The sequence below is a fragment of the Anguilla rostrata genome, chromosome 6 (assembly GCF_018555375.3).
Source record: "Anguilla rostrata isolate EN2019 chromosome 6, ASM1855537v3, whole genome shotgun sequence".
Classification (NCBI taxonomy): Eukaryota; Metazoa; Chordata; class Actinopteri; order Anguilliformes; family Anguillidae; genus Anguilla; species Anguilla rostrata.
In genome coordinates, this window is record NC_057938.1 from 23,640,546 (window position 1) to 23,660,230 (window position 19,685).

Below are 19,685 nucleotides of genomic sequence, written 5' to 3' on the forward strand. Positions count from 1 at the left end.
CTGGTGTAAATGTATGACTCAGCGCTAAAAACAATTGCAATTGCAAAATACCCACCAGGCAGGTTTTCCTTTACTTGCAGACTGATGATCATGAAATGATAATATGAGTGCAGAGGATGTTTAAATGTAGTTGGTGTGTGATGTGTTGCAGGTTAATCATTTTAGTCATGCTAATTACATTCATTTTACGGCATTGCGACTCTATCAGGCGCGTACAACAAGTGATAAAACATAACATATGTTTATATGTTGATAATATTAAAATAGTTGAAAATATTTTTCATTTTTCCATATTTTTATGATGCTGACGGGGGGAAAAAATCTAATTTCATAATGCCTGTTTCCCATAAGGCAAGTTGCACAAAATTATTAATCAATGTTCGATTTTTATAAATCTGCATTTATAAATATTAAGCAAAGAGAAATGCTTTCCTTCCTGCCTCTCACAGTGACTACTCTGTTCTATTTTCCTATATTTATACTCTGAGACTTCCAGTATGGCATGAAAAACCTACTTTTATTAAACATACAGTAGGAATAAAATATTAGCAGGGTATCAATAAACTATGATTGAAAGGTGTGTTGTATTGTGCTGGAAATGATCCCAGAAGTGATTCAAGTGCTCAAAGGCTGTAATGAGTAATAACGCTCATTGAAATACTGTAATTGATAACTAAATAATTACTGACTTGCATTAGAAAGCGTAGAACTACAGTATGAGCTACGAACCATTGACACTCTGAATTAGAGGAGGTTTCGTTCTGAAGATAGTAGTTAAGTCAGATCACAGTTATGACTCTTGTAGATATATCTGGATATCTTTTTAGCAGTTTGTGTAAGAGCATAGAGATGTAATTTTAATAACGCTAGATGTTAAATGTCAAATATTCTATGATATCAGTATACCAAAGCATGATTAATAGTTAATAGTACTATCTTCAATTGACCAATATAGTCTTTTTTAAGAGCAGTAACAGAAAAGTGTACTTATGACTGGAAATCAGCAATTAAAAATACATCTGTAATCTGTAATCTCAAATCCCCAGGAAATATGTTGATGTTGGCATGACATTTCCTCATGACCCCTGTGGGAATGAGGCTGTGTCTCTAAATTTGTTAAAAGAAAGGCAAAAGATCAGCATTAGTTTAAGATACCCCTACACATGTCCGAATCAACATACTTGCCTACTATTAAGAATTAAAGTTGTATGCAACTTGCAAACTCAGTAGTAGGAAAGTGTGCTGATTTGGACAAGCCCCAGTTTTCAAAGAGCAACAGATTTGTCATGTGACCTGGGAGAAATGCTAAGTGTAGCAGATGATTCTGATTGGCTAACATGACTCCTGCTGTGTTTGGGTCAGTGTGGCCAACAGGCCAGTCTATTCCCAGCTCATACTGTCAGATGCTGCTTATTTGTCTGACTGCTCATGTTGAAACCAAGGGCCGCTGCTTCCAGACTCCTGAATAGCCATGCCATTGGACATGTGTCGCATCCTCGTTTTCATGGTTGCCATTATCATCAGTAAGTGATTAACATTCTTGTTTGCTCTGAATTCTTCCAAGCTAAAGATTTCACAATTAATTCCACTCTGTTTTTCAAATTTATGTCAGTGAGAAATCAAGGCAAAGTAGTTATATAATGATTTTCTTATTTGTGAATATTGATTTTTTTGTTACAAATATTAGCTACAAACAAATTAACTGAAAAGAAGGTCATACGTCTAATCTAATAAGTAATTATGCCTCACATTAATAAGGCAATTCTGCTTACACTATGTTTTGACTCTTGTAAGGACTTTTCAAAATGATGTGCTCTAGTGTCAAATACATATCGCACACCCTGTTAGATTAACTATAGGACTGCGCTGTCTGCCCATTGAGTTGTTTCTGCATTACCATCAGTTAGCTTACAATGGATATTGTTTTGACAGGTGAGTGTAAACCAAAGCAAACAGATCGGCCTTGCACTGCAGCATGCAATGGTAAGAGAGCAGTTGAAACTCAATTTCAAACTAGATCATCCTGTAGACCCTTTTAATCTACAGTCTGTTTTCTTGAAGCACTGTGTTGGAAAAATGTTAACTAAAAACATTTAACTAAATATTAGCCCAACAGAACATTTCTAGATTCAAAGATACATCTGCATGTGTGTTCAATAGTGATGTAGTTAAAGCATAATTGACGAGAGGCCAAAAATAACTTCCATATTGATACAGCTTGACTATATGCATATTATTCAAGGACAATTAAGTTTTTATCCTGATAAAACAGCAGGGACACATGTTTTATACTCATGTGCTTGTGCTATTGGGCACTCTGCACATACCCACACAAGGTGAATGTGCTCACAGTACTTTGTCAGACCTGCACATTCTGCATCTATATTAATACTATATTCTATTTAGGTTGTAAAACAGTCATAACATTAACTTATTACATTACTTTGGTGGAAAAATATGACAAATGGCAAAAAGTTGGCCAAAATGTTGCTTAGCTAACTATAACCATGCATGTAATCACACACTACCATCTGAAATTAACATGCAATATTTCCTACCGTGCTGCTTCCAACAGCTATGGATGTGCGCTACCCGAGTGGCATGAGGTACACCTACAGGTACAGCACCATAGTAACCAGCTCACTTCAGAGTTCAGCCTCAGACAGCAGTGGACTGGCTCTTGACTGTCTGATTGACATTGACGTCCTTTCCGGGTGCCTGCTGATGATGAAGGTCTGCCACCATAGAAACTTCTGGATTTAACCATTCAATTGCGTTTTAACTGATCCCTAAGACCTGCATTGTATGGTCCTACTAAGGTCTTACTGAGGTATGTCTTTGCACTTGTCTCATTTTCATGGTGCTTGTTTGTTTTCTGTAGCTGAGGAATTCACAGATCAAGAAGGTATCTCCGCAGAGGGAAAATTCAGTGCAACGCTTGAAGAATTTTAGGTAAAGCTGATATCATCCTCTGATTATTTGGAGGATTTATCAAACAAAACTTTTTTTTAAAGTTTATTTTAATGGTGCTCTCAACTGCTTAATTTTGTGGTGAACAGTTTTTGTTTTTGCATGAAGGTGTGGTATAGTGCTTAATAAGTTAGGCTTGTATCCAGCAGTGTGTGTAAAAATCAACCATGTAATAGAAGACACTTGCCCCAAATGTCTTCAGTATCCAGGCGTTCAAAGAGAGATATGTAAAATTTGACCTGTGTAGCTCACCCTGGATAATACAAATAAAGAATGTAAAGTCTGACTAATGGAAAGCATATGCAAGGCATATTAGGTGAGTCAAAGAAGTCCTAACCCCTGGAGTGTTTATTATTCAACACTTTATTTACTTGGGACAAGATTTCAGCTTGGGTTCAAATTACATTCATTCAAGCCGTTTGCAAACAGTCATTGTTATGTTATCCATGAATTTGCTTGGGTGAAAACACAGCTTTTGCCGACCCTGAAGATGCAGCTATCATGAGAACAGTATGAACCTGCGAGAATGAGTGGCCTGTGGTGTTGCTAGGAGGCGGAGTGGCCTGTGGGGCTACTGGGAGGCAGAGTGGCCTGTGGGGGGTGCTCGGAGGTGGAGCTGTTAGGCGCAGTGGCCTGTGGGGCTTCTGGGATGCAAAGCTGCGATGTATAGCAACCTGTGGAACTGCTGGGAGCAGATCCATCTGTTGTTTGTATTTCCAGGGAGGCCCTGGAGAGGAATGCCCTGCTGTTCTCTATGCGGCAGGGGAAGGTGCTGGAAGTCTGCCCCAGGGCAGGGGAGGCTGCGTGGACGCTCAACATCAAGAGGGCCATACTGAGCGTGCTCCAGACCTCTCACACTGGGGAGACACAGGAAATGGTGGAAGAGGTGAGAGCACAGGTCATATAGCCATCGGCCTCACAAGATGCAGTCTGTGGTGTAAGAGATCCAGATCTGCAATCCATCTGCAGTACCATGAAAAAGCATTTTGCCCCTTCTTGATTTCCTCCATAGCGATGTGAAAGACTGATATAGAATTATAGCAAGCATTTGGTTGCAGCTATTGTTGCTAAAGGTGGTACAACCAGTTTTGTAAGGGGTATCAATTACTTTTTCACATGGGTGATATGGGTGTTTGATTGCGTTTTTCATTAAATAAATGAAATAATACTTTTAAAAAATGTGTTTTGTGTTAACTCAGATTCCCTTTGTCTAATATTACATTTTGTCAAAAGATCTGAAACCATTCAGTGTGACAAATATGAAATAATAGAGGAATTCAGAAAGGGATCAAATACCTTGAGATATGACCCTGGAGATCTGGAACAGAGCCCTATTATTATTTCCAAGTAATTTTCCAGCCTAATCAACATACTCATCATAAGCATGTAGGGTGTTTCTAAAGTACATGTGAGAATGTCAGGCAATTAGCAGGGCGTTGTACATTAAGCATATATAAGTCCTTCTTGCAAAAGCCACTGGCTCTGTGTGTGTGTGTGTGTGTGTGTGTGTGTGTGTGTGAACAAAATGTTTTGTCCTTGGATTTATTATCAAATTCAATATGGATCTTTATAAAAAAAATCTTTTTACTTTTATTTCAATGACATGTGTTTTAAAGGACAAGTCAGAGAGCAGAATATTGGACATTTTAAGGCAGCTTAAAGCCTGGTCAGCGAGAGATTTGGACTGTTACCTAAATGCCTCTCTTTTTTGTGCAGACAGACATTCATGGAACCTGCTGGAGCACCTATGAAAGGAGGGGGCCACTGCTAGTAAAAACACGAAACCTTCAGCAGTGTTACCAGGACAGGCTGGCTGATTTCTGGGTGCACTCTGTCCCTCTCGCTGACACCACGGTGAGCTCTAGCGGCCCCTTTGCGTGGGAAGGCCTGTGACTAGACTGTGTCCATCTTCGCAAAGTAATAACACGCTAGGTGATGTTACAGCACAGAGGGTCAGTTTTGATGCAAATCCTTGGATGGGATCAGCATTTCGTTGCAGTCTTGGATAACACAGTTATCCTAAATTTGGTATAGAAATCATGACCAGGGAGAGGGTGAAGAATTTTTAAAAATGGAAGATACCAATAAGTTCTGGAATGCTTCAGGCAACTTAGCTTTATGAACACTGAATCTCCATTCCAAACAAATGAGAAAAAATATATCTATGTAAATATGGGACAAAGAGTAAATACTGTATCTAGGTATAATTATACTGTAGTACATGTATAATTTTTTTCCCATTTTCTATAAAGTTTGTGTCATTTTGATCATTGATATTGGCATTGTAAGCAGAGCATCTCATGAGCAGTCAGGTCGAGTGTACGTACTGGAATGTTCTAGATCTATTCCTACATTCCAAGAGCAGGCCTTGGAGTCCAGGGTGAAGTGCTTTCAGCGCCATAGAGACCAGGCCATGGAAGAGGTCAACTGTACGGAGACAGTCAGTCTAGCCACACTGTCTGGCCCATCAGGTGGGCCACACACTGAGACTGTGACCACTCTCACCCTTCTGAGGGCCCAGGATGGGGTGCGAGTGAGTCCAGGTGGGTACTACAGTGCTAAAATACAACCACAAATACAAAGAAGGAGGTCCAGTGTGCTGCAGTGGTCTGGGGTTAAGTCTCACTTTTCCTTCTCCAGATGCAGTAGGCCCTGTGTATTCCAGCAATTTGAGGTTCAAGCAACCCCCTGGAGTCCCAGGTCAGGGCAGTAAACAGACACCCGCTGAGTCCTCTGACACAGTGAGAAAGCTCTGTGCCTTAAAAGGGGACCATCAGAAGGTAAGGGAAGCATAATGAGGTCATTTCCTGTACATCTGAGCAGAGTCTATGACCCTGATCTGAGTGCACCACTGATGAAAACACAAAATTAAAATGAAAAAATAAGACAAATTAAACTCATATAGCAGCCTGGATTAAGATCCTGATAAAATCTAAATTTATCTTTATGATAATATATCATAGTATGCCAAAAAACTGCCAGGTTAATCAGGCTGCCAGATAAATGACAGGTAAACTGAATATGGTGTAAGGAAAGTCATTTTTAATTAATGCACTGGTGGTAAAAGTAAAGTAAAAGTGAATTAAGCAAATGTGAAATATTGGAGGTTTTATCCCACTCCCAACCGCAAGGACTACTTGAAACACAAAGCCTCATGTGACTCAAAGTGCCATTCTGTAGCTGTATGTAATGGTCATTACACATTTGATGTAGACGAGCCATTATTCTATGGTGTTTTAGGAAGTTTGTTTGTAACCCAAACTGATCCTTCTTTAGCATTTCTCTAATAATTGCGCAAGCCCTTTTCCATTTTATTTTCCGTTTTTTTTGCACTTTGTTTGCATTCCAATGAGTTTAAATTCATTGGCTGCTGGTTGAGATTGTGATGGTGTTGGGGGGGTTTATTTGCACGTCCCTGATCCTGGGCTTCATTCACCCCCTTCCAGCAGGCAGCCCTGTTCCTACGCCTGGTGTTCCAGCTGAGGGCGCTGTCCAGGGACCAGCTGCAGGAACTGTGGCTGGAGGCATCCTTCAAGTGCCGTGATGATTGGTCAGTCTCCTCTGCAGCATCAAAACGTTTGCCTTTCCAATGTTCACATGACTGCTAGAAAAAAAATCACAAAACAGCAGGAGCCACAGGTCACTCAATTAGCCTAGAATAAAATATAAAAACTTAAAATATGGCATATAACATAGCAACACTATCATAATGGCTAATTTTGATTAAGCAACACAAAAAAAGAGAATTACACAAACAAGTTAGGGTACAACATATTGAATCGAGAGGGATTAAATAATAAATATGAATCGATTGCATTTATTTAAGGCTTTTCACTATGCCATTGCTCTACACAGCAAAGGGGGAAGCTGACCTCAACCATGCGTAGCTCTCACCATTTTGAGACAGGATGCATATCACACATTATCTTCAGTGGAGAGGAAGGAAATGATTGAGCCACTTAATCTGGGGGATGATTAGGTGGCCAGCTTGAGAAAGATTGGGATAACCCCTACATTGTGCAATAAGGGACTGTTAATGGCTACAGAGATTTAGGACCTTGGCATAACATCTCATCTGAAAGACAGCATCCCCTATAGCACATTACCCCTACCACCGCACTGGAGCATTGGGGTTTGTTTGAGGCAGAGGGGAGACCTTAAAAAAAGCTTCATATGTAGTCTTTCCAATCACTTTCCATTGGCAAATGTGATTCATTGTCTAGGATTCAAATGAAATTTGTCCTTAATTTTGGACCTACATATAAATGACAGTGTTTGTTACGATTTGCTCTATTTGAATTTATATGTCAATGTATGCTGCTGAATCCTGGCCATCGCCTTGGTTGCAGGCAGCCTCTACTGGACGCCCTGCCAGCGTGTGGCTCCGAGGCGTGCATCTCCATCATGACGGACCTCATTCTGGGCGGCGAGGTGGAAGAAGAACGGGTGTCCTCCTTCCTCTCCTCCTTTGCGTTTATTCCCCACCCCACCCCCGCCATGATTCGTTCCATCAGTGTGAGTACAACCTGGCCACATGGTACAGCACTGTGGAGCAACCTAAACCTGAATCCATCAAGGGAACTTTTAGGAACCCCAGGTCAATCAGTTACATATACTGTGTATATGTCCGTTATTTAACCAGTGTAGTCTCATTGAGATTTTAAAAAGAGGGTAACACACATGTTACAGCAAGTAAACCTCTTCTGCGTGAATCACTGATGTGCAGTTATTTCAGTAAATCAGATTGTCTGATTGTGCCCCCAAGCCTCCTATCTTCTGAATCTTGATTAATTTTTAAATCTACATTGAACCTTTAAAAATAATGCAAAAGGCTGAAATTATAATGTTTTGCAGGAAATATGTCTGAGTCTATAGTTTGAAAATGTTAAGCTTTGACTAAGGAACAAAAAACTGAATGTTTACAATATCTGCAATCTCACAGGAAACAATACATCCAATATTAAGTTTTTATACTTAAATATCCCCACTAAGGCTGTTTTTAGCAGCATCTCAACCAATAAGAGCAAAGAGACTGACCTACAGTTATGTGTCCTAGCTTAACAAGGAGATTGGCCTACAGTTATCTGTCCTAGCGTAGTAAGGAGGCTAGCCTACAGTTCTCTGTCCTAGCTTAACAAAGAGACTCGCCCACAGTTCTCTGTCCTAGCATAGTAAGGAGACTCTGGCCAACTAACAGTTCTCTATCATAGCTTTACAGAGCGACTGGCTGACAGTTCTTAGTTTGAGGGCTGACTCATGGACATTGTATCCCCCAGGCTTTACTGAAGTCTCCAGAGGTTGGATCTGGCACCCTTCTGGCTGTGTCTGCAATGGTCCACTCCCTCTGCCAGAGGGCACGGTCTCCATGCAGCCTCTTCCCTGAGGTTCAGCAGCTCATGGATATGCTGAGGGAGATGCTGGGAAAAGACTGCAAGGATGGGAGAACCTCACAGCTAGCTGAGGTACAGAACAGTGTGCTCTCTCGCTCATTTTAATGGAGACAATTGAGGAAGACGTAGATGAGATGGCGATGAAAATAACAACCATGACAATGACAGTGGAAACATTGACACTGAGAAATACTGTTTTATGATGGTAATGATGACAATATTGTCAATGGTGATGATTTTGATTGTAATGATGATGGTGGATTCTCTGTGCGTGCAGAAGCTCAGAGTGTTGAAGGCAGTGGGGAATGCAGGCCTTGCAGCTTCTTCTTTCACCTCTGTGCTGAGCGCTTGTGCTCAGAATGTTTCCAGCCCCCTGGAGCTGAGGCTTGCTGCTATCCATGCTTTCAGACGCATCCCCTGCAGTGCTAATGTAAGTATCATCTTAGACTGGTCATGCCTGAAGTTAAGGACTTTCTTATAGTAAGAAACAGCTTCAGGTTTAGTAAAAGAGTCTTTATTTGTTTGATGAATTACATTGCTGCATATAAATATGGACTTACATATCCATTTAATTCCACAAGTATAAGTACAAGTGCCATGAAAAACATTTGCCCGTATTGATTTCCTCTATTACTGCATATTTGTCACACTGAATGGTTTCAGATCTTCAGACAAAATGTAATATTAGGTCGATAGAGTCAAAAGTGATACTTCTTTGATGGCACAGGTCCCATTATGTCTGGCATTTCACAGTAAGAACATCATAACAATAGTCAAACATGGTGGTGGCAGTGTGAGAGTGTGGAGATGCTTTGCTGCTTGGTCCATTTTCTATTACTGAAGGAATCATAGCATCATTCTAATCTGTGCCAGAAAATTCTTAAGGAGAATGTCTGGTCTTCTGTCTGTGAGCTGAAGCTGAAGTGTAATTGTGTTATGCAGCAAGCCAATGATCCGAAACACAAAAGCCAGTCCACATCTGAATAGCTGAATATAAACAAAATTCAAGTTTTGAAGTAGTGCAGTCAAATTTATGACATCAAATTTCAGATGCTGTTGCAGGACCTGAAATGAGCAGATATTGTCAAAAACTTGCCAATTTGTTTGAATTAAAGCAGTTCTGCAAAGAAGAGTTTGCTAAAATTCCTCCACAGCGATATGCAACATGGATATAAAATTCTAGGAAGTGTTTGGTTATTTCTCCTAAAGGAGGTGCAACTGCTTTAAAGGGGGCAATTACTTTTTCACATGGGTTATATGGGTGTTTGATAACTTTTTTCTTTAAATAAATGAAACAAGTGTGACAACCCTTTTTTCTATCCAGAGAAAGGCTCTGGTCCAGTTGTACTGCTCAGCTCAGGAAGACGTAGAGGTCAGGATCGCTGCATACCAGCAGCTGATGCGCTGCCCAGACCCACAGGTGCTGCGGAGAGTGAGGACTACTCTGAGAAATGAGACATCAAGCCAAGGTGAGAGGCAAGAGGTGGATGTGTGGTGAAACCAGGGAGCACTCAGCCAACAGTAAGGTTTCCTGAAATCAATCAAAATAGTAGTACTGCGATTTAGTTGTGAGGAAATTTTTCCTTGTTTGTCAGTTTTGGTGTTCATTTCTTTTTGTTGTTGTTGTTTACAGTCCATAACAACTTGTTTATTGTAGGAATATTAAGCAGTAAATCCAAACAGTGTACTCTCAGAATTTTCAGTGCATTTGTAGATGTATGTGGGCATGAATCTCTTCACAGTGGGCGCCTTTGTCTGGAGTCACCTGACTCAGATTCAGAAGACCGAGGACCCTCTGAAGCAGGCCCTAATGGAGTCGCTGCCTGATGACATCATCAGCAAAGACTTTGAGGCAGAATCTTGGAAATATTCCTCTTACATCGATGCCACTATGGACACAGGTGTGCTGGAAATGAAAGAGAATAATGCTTGATGTTGTAATGCTATGTAATGACTGTGTTGTGCATTATGATCTGTCTATGTGACAGGGTATGGAGATGTCAATGTGGAGGGGGCCCTGGTCTTCTCACCCAGCTCCCTTTTTCCACGCTCTGCCATGGCCAACCTCACCCTCCACATTCTGGGAAGAGCCTTCAACCTGCTAGAGGTGGGTAGGATGAAGAGAGTGAGGGAGCAATAGACATAATTACAAAAAATGCAATCAACACCTTTGGCAATGATTTCACAATTCATAATGGTAGTGTACAGTGAAATTAATTTGTACTGTACTGTAAAACATGACCAAACACTATGGAACTAAAATAGTATTCATAATGACCTTTTGAAAAGATTAATAGACTATAGCCAAAACAATGTTGCAGAGAGAACACAGAAAGTATTTATAGCAATATACTGAGTGCCTTTTGCACTGAATCAGTTATGTGTCGAAGCACACAAGCAACAGAATAGAAAGTAATAATGCCATGCAAACATAAGAAACATTGATTCAATAATAAAGTCCCTATTTGATATAAGTGGAGAGTGCTCCTGATCTGGGGTCATAAAAAGGATAAATTTCACTTGTTATTGTAAAATTTTATCCATTAAACACTTAATCACTTCCTAAATGAATTATTTGGCATATAAACACATCGCAGAAAATTAAAGCATATGTTGTTTGAGAACTGATCTAGACAGCTGTGGAATTGTCTATTGTATGGGCATTGCTGTTGCCATTTTCTGAATTTTCTCTAACGAAAAATAAAAAATGGTGATAGATATGTTTCTTTCACTTTTAAATGCAGTGCATTTGCTATGTTCTTCATCTCAGATTAACGTCCGAGCAGAAAACATGGAGCCTCTTATGAAACAAGTGTTTGGTCGCCAAGCACCACCATCTGAAGAGGAGGCTGGCCGCCCAGAAGCGCCTGAGAGGAAAAGGAGGAGTGGAGAAGCAGGGAAAGAAGCCAACGGTTTCTCAGACAGGAAGGAGAAGGCCTGTCGCAGTACCGGCTCGACTCGCCTCGGACAGGCCAAGGCTAAGGTAAAGGCACTGGCCCCTGGAAAAGTGACTCAGTGTCACATGAAAGACTAAATGACTCTTACATTACTGCCATGTGGATATTGTGTTAGCGCTGAATGGAATATATGGCGGGTGAAGGCGGTTTCGTAAAGCACTTGCACTCACTGCTGCGCGGTTCAGTTTGCAGGGCGACGGTCAGGTGACACCAGGCCGCGGTGTGGGCTGAGCGTGAAGGTGTTTGGCGACGAGCTGGCCTTTGTTACCTGCGATGACGTCAGTGCGCAGATGAGGCAGCTGTCGCTCAGCCTGGCTGGAGTAGCAGTCAGACTGCTGAAGGTGAGACTGTTAGCGGTGATACCTCAGTGAAACCTTAGTATTTCTTTCTTTCTATTCCTGCTGGTATGAGATCAAAATTTACCACAGCATTCATATTATTTATTCATTTTATTCATCATCAGCAACAAGAACAGGAGCAGAGGTATGAAGCGGCAGGAGTAAATAGGCACTGAGGCACAGAGCTAAAATAAAACCATTATTACAAACTCCTGTCTAATGATTTTCCTCAAGAGCAGACCATAATCACACAATCAAAATCATAATTGTGAATTTTTCCTGACCGTGTGACCTGGGAAACATTTAACCTACAGCATATTCATGCAGATCCCCAGGCACTGCATGCAAACACACAGAAATAGTTTGACATTTCAGTTAAGTGTAGCCTAGATGAATTACGTGAAACAGGCACCTGCCTCCTGGGGCTCTAGCTTCCCACTGCTAGAGCCCCTGTGCTCATGCAGGCATTGGCTGAAAACAAAGAGTTTGCTCAGTGGCAGGCTGCTGGTAACTCTTCCTGTATCTCAAGTAAATGGAGTAACCACCTAAATTGCAAGAGCCATGTCCACAATTTGTGCTCCAAAAGTACTGGTACAGGGTTAGCGTTTCTATATTTTTGCACAGGATTGGACACCCATAACTGATTGCCAACTGAATGATTAATTGTGATGAATAAGGTTCTGCAATAAGTTGGCTGCTGAAGACATGGATTCAGAAAGTCCTGTATCAATCTCTTGGTGTCAAAGGACAGAATGACAGGTTAAAAGAAGCCCGGAAGAAACTCATGGCCCTGTTCATAAGAGCAACATTAACTTGCATAAAACAACCATACAACCATGTATATTGGACATACGTATTGGCTGGCGATGATTTGAATGAACCTTAACACCTGAGCTCAAACTCTCCTCTGTCTGCAGGGTCAAGAGTTGCAGCTCAACCGCAGAGCAGTGCTAGTTACGGAAGAGCTGGTCCTGCCCTCTCTTTCTGGCCTGCCTGTCAAGCTGGCCCTCAATGTATCTTCCTCTCTCAGCCTGCGAGTGAAAGGAAGTGCCAACCTTGTAAGCTGGTCCCACTTCTCAGTCTCTGGCTACATCAAACCAAGGTACGTTGCCTGTCACTGACAGGCTGTGGAAGGTGTCATTTTGGTCAATGCCTGAGTGATGGTGACACCTGACACCTTTGGCAACACCTGAGTGATGCTGACACCTGACACTTTTGGTCAACACCTGAGTGATGCTTATTTGTCACCCCTTCAGTGCGTATGTGGGGGTGTGGACCCGTATGGGGGTGGAGGGGCCCTATGGCCAGGCGGGGGTGGAGTGGGCCATGGGGCTCCGAACCTCCACGAGCCTGGATGGCGCCATTCAGCTGCAGAAAGGGCAGGACCTGAGAGTGACCCTGAATACTCCCGAAGACATCATGGACATCGTTCATTTCAGGTGAGGTCAAAAATGAAGCCTTCCCTCAAGATGTCATAACCAGCAAGCCTGCCAAAATGTGGTCAGCTAAAAAAAGGAGTTATTTTTGACTGTTCTACTGTCACCTGGTTTGTTCCAAACTGATGCTCCTCAATGTATCATTTAGTACTGTGTCACCACCCAGTGATTATTAACATGAAAGCCTTGCGCTCTAATACCCAGCTCTAGAACCTACAGCGTGAATGCAGCAGTCAGAGAGGAACTGACAGGTTTTCGAGATCGTGTGGACAAGACTATTTGCACACCTCAAGATTGTGAGTGTCCCCCTGGTTTCAATTATAAGCTTCAACAGTGAATTGTAAAGTGGGGCCAGATATCAGGGTGTATACTAGTAACAAATATACTGTTTTACAGTGTAGTTATGTGTATTCAGAATTGTCTTTTAAATTTATTTCTAGGTCTCCAAACTGTTATTTTTATATTACATAAAGAAGAAGTGCATATCAATAAAACAAGGAAAATATGACCAAATTACATAGATCAAAGCAAACTCTGTCCCTGAGTATATTGTTTTTAATTTGTCAGTTCTTTAGATATTTCACCTTCTTCAATCAAGAACAGATATGTTGTTGATCATGTAGGGTAGGGCTGTATGACATGGGCAAAATGTGCAATGTACAATTAACATGTCAGATGATTCTTATTTATTCCAATAGCCTTTCTTTTATCCACTCAGCACCAGTACAAACCAAAACAATGAAGCAAAAAAAATAAATAAATAAATAAATAAATATAAAAAAATAAAAAATAGTATCAGTGACAAAGTTTTTTGGTGTTCCCTCTTGCTGTCTAATCGCACTGCATGACAAAGTATGACTGCGTCCACGACATCACAAAATTCTAGAGGTTTGTGACACTGAGACAAAGTGCGACACTTTTTTTAGTTGAAAATATGTCATTTGTATCACACTACATTTTTTACAAAAAAGCTTTGCGTGAATTATAAATTAGGCTTTACCGATTGCATTGTGGAGAAAAAAAAAGATTTGATTGTGGAGTGAGGTTGACAGGGTCAACATGACTTGTTCTAATATTCATAATTCTGACAGCACAGCCCTTTGCAGTGAAAGATACATAGTGCAGCCCTAATGCAGTGTATGGCTGTTAATGTGTCTTTCTCCTTTGAGTGCTTTGGCCTGATTTAATCTTGAATCTGTTTTTCTGACAGGGTCCAAGCTTGTGGGATGGCAGCTGTGCTCCCAGGCATCCTACCCCTTGTCCGGGTTGGGTGTGGCACTGCCGCCAGCAGGCCCAGCCGTCCTGTCCCTAAGGCTGCTGAAGCTGGACAGAGGCCTTCACCAGTACCTTCTGGAGGCAGCTTATTCCCTCCAGTCCCAGGTACACCCCATTATCTCTGCGGTCCTTCAAATCAACGACAAGGAAATACGTCTGCCCAGATACCACTGGTACTATTTTCTCGAATGAAATACCACCTACTTTGAAACCATGATGTTTCAGTTCATCGCGGTTGCTTTAGGCAGTGGTGCATATAGATCTCAAGAGAAAGGACCTTAAAAAAGTGAACTTGCTCCCTTTGGGCTTTTGTGTGTACTCATTGTATGTTCATATATGTTTCAGCGGGGCACCTGGGTCCCCCTTGAGGCCTCCCTGCACCTCTTCCTGGGCACCCCACATTCTACTGTTCCAAGAGATGTCGCCCTGGACCTGAGCTTCAGCTCTGTCACCCCTAAGCTGACTCTGAAAATGACTCATCCACTAAAAAGCTTACACATTCAAGGTTGGCTAAAATTCCACAGTCTGACCATATTAAGGCTTCAGTTCATTGATTTCATTCATACAACAAGTGTTAATGTGTCACTTTTCCCAGGGCAAGCTGATCAATTTAGAGGTATGCACAGTGGGAAGTTGGAGCTCCTGGTTGATAATCTTCATCATTATTATATAAAGGTAAAATATCAACTTAAAAAATAGGTTCTGAGACATTGAAAATATATTTTTGGAGTTTGAAAATTATTATTATTATTTTTTTTTTTTCATTTTCGAAGCAGAACACTTATAAGCTGTTTTCCATGTAAGTTTGAACATGATCATATGTTATCCTTATGTGAATCTCATAGGATCTGAACTTCCATGTTTATTTCCCATGGCATTCTTTGTCATGTTAGGGACTGATGGACATGCAGATCCTTCCCACAGAGCAGAGGCTCCTGTCCCACCTGGAGGCTAAAATAACAGCTGAAGGCCATCCCATAATCCTCTCTGCCAACATTACCCGTGGGATGGGTAGAAAGATCAGTGTGTCTGCCAAGCTGAAAAATCTGTTCAGGGAGACCGCTTCATTCTCTGGTATACAGTTGTGATAGTATTGGTTGACTTGAATCTCCTGTTGTTTACATCACCATTGTTTTCTCAGTCTGACTAGCTCAATACTAATACAGGTCTAAAAATTTGCTAACACTGGGGATTACCCTGAGGGGTGCTTGTTGTGGTTGGATGTCGACAGTGCTGCTGGATCGCAGGGTAGAGGAGGGGCACAGGCAGTACACCACGGAGGCAGAGCTCCTCCTGCCCGGTGTGCTGGGGGGCCAAATCATCGGGCTGCTGCAGCAAAGGGGCCCACTCTGGAGCACCGCCATGAGGCTCAGATACGGACTGCAAGGTAAGGCTGAAGTGATGTCACAATGCCAAGTGTTAGGGCCAAAGAGGGAGCTGCAGGCCGAGATGTCTACATGGAACCCAGCATGGAGGCTCATGTGAATATAGGCATACTCATTGAGATCTGTTTAGCGAGAAGCAGTGATCATAGAGCTCTAATCCCTGTGTCGTATAACAGGAGATGCTCAGAACCAGCGGCAGGAGTGCCACATGACACAGAACCTGAAGAACGAAAGGGACTCCAGACAAATCTATCGCCTGTGGGCCAAGCATGAGCTCTACTGTTCCCACATCACCTCTTTAAATCACAAGGTAAGTCCAGGGACTTCTTAAGAAGGTAGAATGTCTTAGAATTATTTGAAACTTGAAATCTGAAGCTTGTGGTTTAGTTTAGGCCAGCCCACATCACACCACACCTCTCACCTACTTCACTCACTGTGGGCCTTCCTATACTATACGACTAAGATAAAGCATCCAAGTACAGCATGCATCTCTTCCATCCACATAGTTGCTGAAATGGCCCTGTAAATATGATTAGTATTGATCACTAATGGTCAAAACGTGAAAGTAAACATGGTCTGGTTTTTCATATCAGTTACATCTTTTTCAGAAGCACCTAGGCACTGCTAAAAACAGTAAGGTTGATTTATTCTTTTCACAGAGATGCCCTCATACAATAAGGAAAACAACGTATAGTTCTGTAGTTCAATCAATCAATCAATCAATTTTTATTTGTATAGCGCTTTTAACAAAGGAGCTTTGTCACAATGCAGCTTTACAGAGAACCGGCCCCCAAAGAGTAAGCCTAGGGCAACAGTGGCAAGGAAAAACTCCCTGACTGATAACTGGAAGAAACCTTGACCAGAACCGGACTCAGAGGGGGAACCCACCTGCCGTGGGCAGGCACCTGTTTGTTATGGAAAATCAACAGTGGCAGGAGGTGGGGGTGCCCAGCTGGTCTAGCTGGTGTAGGGCTGGAGCTCCGGGCCAGGGAGGGGGTGCTCAGCAAACTTGGGCTAGAGCTCCAGGCTGAGGAAGATGAGAAAAAAAAAACATTGTTAGGGGGTTCAGATGGTAGATTAGCAAGCAGAGCAGAAGAGACAGAGGTGCCTGCATGCAATAAGGAAAACCCTGGCAGAATAAGGCTTTGGCAGCATAGCTAAGGGAAACAGAGACAGGGGCCAACGCAGCCATGAGGGTAGGCTTGAGACAGTCATCACCAGACCATGACCAGTTCAGCTTAACAAAGCACTACCAATGATGATCCAGTGACAGCACTAACCGCTCAGTCCACCAGAGACTCTATAGTTATGCCCGCCACCCACTCCTGCCCCTCAAATATAGGAGAGACTAAAAAGATATGTTTTGAGCCTAGCTTTAAATAAGGTGATAGTTCCCCCAAAGTATGAATGCTTTTTGCATGCAATTTTTCCCAGCATAATAGTACTGTTATACCAAATAAAAACATACATTTTCCTATATGGATAATCCTTGATTATTTTCAAGTTTGCATTGAAAACCATACCTCCTTAGAAAGGTGTAATTGAGGTATCATGCATGTTAGTTCCTCTTATTCTTTTTATAATAGAACATCAAATGATCACTTCTCCTCATGGTCCTCTGTCCTCGGGTATTTGGCCAGTTTAGACATTTCAAATGGCAAATAATGTATTAATTCATATGCCCTAGTTCTCTGTCTTCAGCATTCAGCATACATTTTCTTGGGCCCAGCCCTTCCCATCAAAATATTTATTAGTATTGCACTATATGACTATTGATTGTGGGATGCAGAATGAAAGCATCATTGAGATATAATGACGCACATTTTTTCAGAAGAAAAGCAATGATGCAAGGGAACAGTGATTAAAGTTTATTTTATTTTATTTACCCTCCTCAGATATTATATTTCAGAACCCAGAATTGAACTCATTGACAGAAACAGGATTAAGTTTTTTCAGTAACATGTTCCATGACCCCAGAGCATAAGTGGAAGCAATTCTTCCAGTTTCATTATGATAGTGGGGGATTTAAAAAACATGCTTTCAAATGAAATAAGAACAAGGCTTGCTCCAAAAGAAACCCAGTTTCACTTTCCATTTCATAGCTCAGCAGCTTACATTAATATTAAAAGACAATACAGCCAAAGGCCAAGATATGGATAAGAAGATATTCTCTCATTTAAAAAATCGATCTTTATAGGATCGGAAAGAATTGTCTCAGTTTAATGGGGGTGGTGCGTAGTCTTTGGAAATACTCTTCACTGAGCCAGCTTCTATTGAGGCTCAATCAATTCACCTGTTACATATATTTCACAACCTTTAACTTTCATGCTTTCATTGCTTCAAACACAAATGATAAAGAGCCTTGCTGCTGAATTAGCAGGTTGAGTCTTGGACCCACTCTTATCACATGTAGGTCCAGCTGAGACACGAGGAAGGTCCAGGTCACATACAGTCTGCTCTGGACCTCAGCTACGGAAAACACTGGGATGAGATCAACAACAAGCGCCGTGTTCTTCTCAGCCAGGCCTTTAAGAACCAGTCCAGACATGCTCTCACCAGCTACCTGCTGGAGGTACTGTTCTCTCCACCCTGTACAGCACCATGTTCATTTACACCAGCTACCTGCTGGAGGTACTGTTCTTGCCACCCTGTACAGCACCATGCTCATTGAAAATGAAAAGAAGAGTGTCAACAAATATTGCCCATATTCATTAACCTGAAAATATTGGTAGGTTGTGGTTCGTTTTAGAAAAATGTTGTCATTGGCTACAAGTTTTAACCACCATTTTAAATCCTACCTTCTATTTTCTTTATTATCCTCTTCATACCATATACATCTAATTGTCCTGACTGAAGGATGGCTGAAGTATGGAGTTTATTTTGAGGGGGGTCATGGGACTGATTGAATGAGAATGAGAGAATTATAATCTTCTTCCCAATACTGCATTCCACCACGTCAGTTCAGCCTGCAGGTGCTAGAGAAACACATGAACTACAAGACCCAGCTTCTCCACTCCCATCTGCGTCAGAGGGGGGCAGAAAGCAGCACCCACTTGAAGGTCAACTACAATGACCAGATGCCTCTGGTAGCTGGCCTGCACTGGAAGGATTCCTCAAAGGCTCTAGTGCAGAAATGGGAAGGTAACTATGAGCTTGCACCCTTACCTTTCAAGAACATTTTCAACACCTCTCAGTTAAATTTCGAAGACTAATTTCGATTGACTTCAATGCATTGCAGAAAAGGCATTCAGGTCAGAGAACCAACCCAGTTATCAATTTCTAGCTCGTTTATCTTTCAATAACCAACCAATTGAACAGCCTGTATATTATCTGTGGCCATAATAAAACAGTCTGGTCTATCCTGTATTGTAATATCATGTGATAGCAGCGAGCAACTCTATGCTTAGGCAATATCATTTAAAGAAAGTTTATGCAGTAAGCAGTGATGTTCTGTCTCACAATATGAGTAACTGATCTCTGTGGTGATCATCAGGCTCCTTTAACATGGACACACCCTGGCTCTATGTCTACACTGCCCACAAACTCAGCCAGCCCCAGCGCCGTGCCTTCCATTTTAAATCAGAGATCACCACCCGCAAGTTGGTCAACCTACGCAACTTAGCGGTGGAGGGCTTCTACAGGGAGAAGAGCAAGGAGAGGGAAGGGCTTCTACACCTCTACACCCCTGCAGGCACCTACTTGAAGGTTTGGGGCTCACTGAAACAACATTGTGTCAGTCAACCTAATTTTGGTATAGGGCAAACTAAGGATTTCTCAATGTTCTGATTGTGTATAGCATTAGTAATACAGTAGTTTGCTGTATTGTAAAGACCTGAAGACATTTTGGATAACACTGGGAGAGTTGTGGAAAAAAATTTAATTAATTCCATAAGGAAATTGACATTTCTTTTTCTTTATCTAAAACATACAATTT

At 41.7% G+C, this 19,685-nt stretch overlaps 2 protein-coding genes and 1 long non-coding RNA gene across 3 annotated transcripts in view; all 3 read left to right on the forward strand.

Moving 5' to 3' along the window:
- Positions 1 to 1,429: 1,429 nt before the first annotated feature.
- On the forward strand, positions 1,430 to 2,727 carry LOC135257975 (uncharacterized). Its single transcript, XR_010330828.1, has 3 exons — positions 1,430 to 1,523; positions 1,933 to 1,983; positions 2,576 to 2,727. It is a non-coding gene; the product is annotated as an uncharacterized LOC135257975 (long non-coding RNA).
- Positions 2,728 to 12,776, forward strand: LOC135257958 (apolipophorins-like). Its single transcript, XM_064341171.1, has 16 exons — positions 2,728 to 2,733; positions 2,882 to 2,952; positions 3,691 to 3,856; positions 4,687 to 4,824; positions 5,336 to 5,513; positions 5,611 to 5,750; positions 6,417 to 6,520; positions 7,320 to 7,485; positions 8,247 to 8,432; positions 8,638 to 8,790; positions 9,685 to 9,829; positions 10,103 to 10,261; positions 10,349 to 10,467; positions 11,131 to 11,343; positions 11,503 to 11,658; positions 12,573 to 12,776. The coding sequence occupies exons 1-16, from the start codon at positions 2,728 to 2,730 to the stop codon at positions 12,774 to 12,776; spliced, it is 2,304 nt and encodes a 767-aa protein (XP_064197241.1).
- Positions 12,777 to 12,920: 144 nt separating this feature from the next.
- The window catches only part of LOC135256863 (uncharacterized), a 38,979-nt gene continuing 32,214 nt past the window's right edge, over positions 12,921 to 19,685 (forward strand). The window contains exons 1-11 of the mRNA XM_064339096.1: positions 12,921 to 13,094; positions 13,296 to 13,387; positions 14,302 to 14,471; positions 14,712 to 14,871; positions 14,962 to 15,041; positions 15,260 to 15,440; positions 15,598 to 15,753; positions 15,928 to 16,061; positions 18,165 to 18,323; positions 18,712 to 18,892; positions 19,245 to 19,456. Of these exons, the coding sequence (XP_064195166.1) occupies positions 12,937 to 13,094; positions 13,296 to 13,387; positions 14,302 to 14,471; positions 14,712 to 14,871; positions 14,962 to 15,041; positions 15,260 to 15,440; positions 15,598 to 15,753; positions 15,928 to 16,061; positions 18,165 to 18,323; positions 18,712 to 18,892; positions 19,245 to 19,456 (1,683 nt within the window). The 5' untranslated portion in view covers positions 12,921 to 12,936. The remainder of the gene's footprint in view (positions 13,095 to 13,295; positions 13,388 to 14,301; positions 14,472 to 14,711; positions 14,872 to 14,961; positions 15,042 to 15,259; positions 15,441 to 15,597; positions 15,754 to 15,927; positions 16,062 to 18,164; positions 18,324 to 18,711; positions 18,893 to 19,244; positions 19,457 to 19,685) is intronic.

Coding starts and splice junctions, on each gene's coding strand:
- LOC135257958 (XM_064341171.1), top strand. Junction 7,486..8,246: donor CCATGATTCGTTCCATCAGT/GTGAGTACAACC, acceptor TGTATCCCCCAG/GCTTTACTGAAGTCTCCAGA. Junction 9,830..10,102: donor AAATGAGACATCAAGCCAAG/GTGAGAGGCAAG, acceptor ATCTCTTCACAG/TGGGCGCCTTTGTCTGGAGT.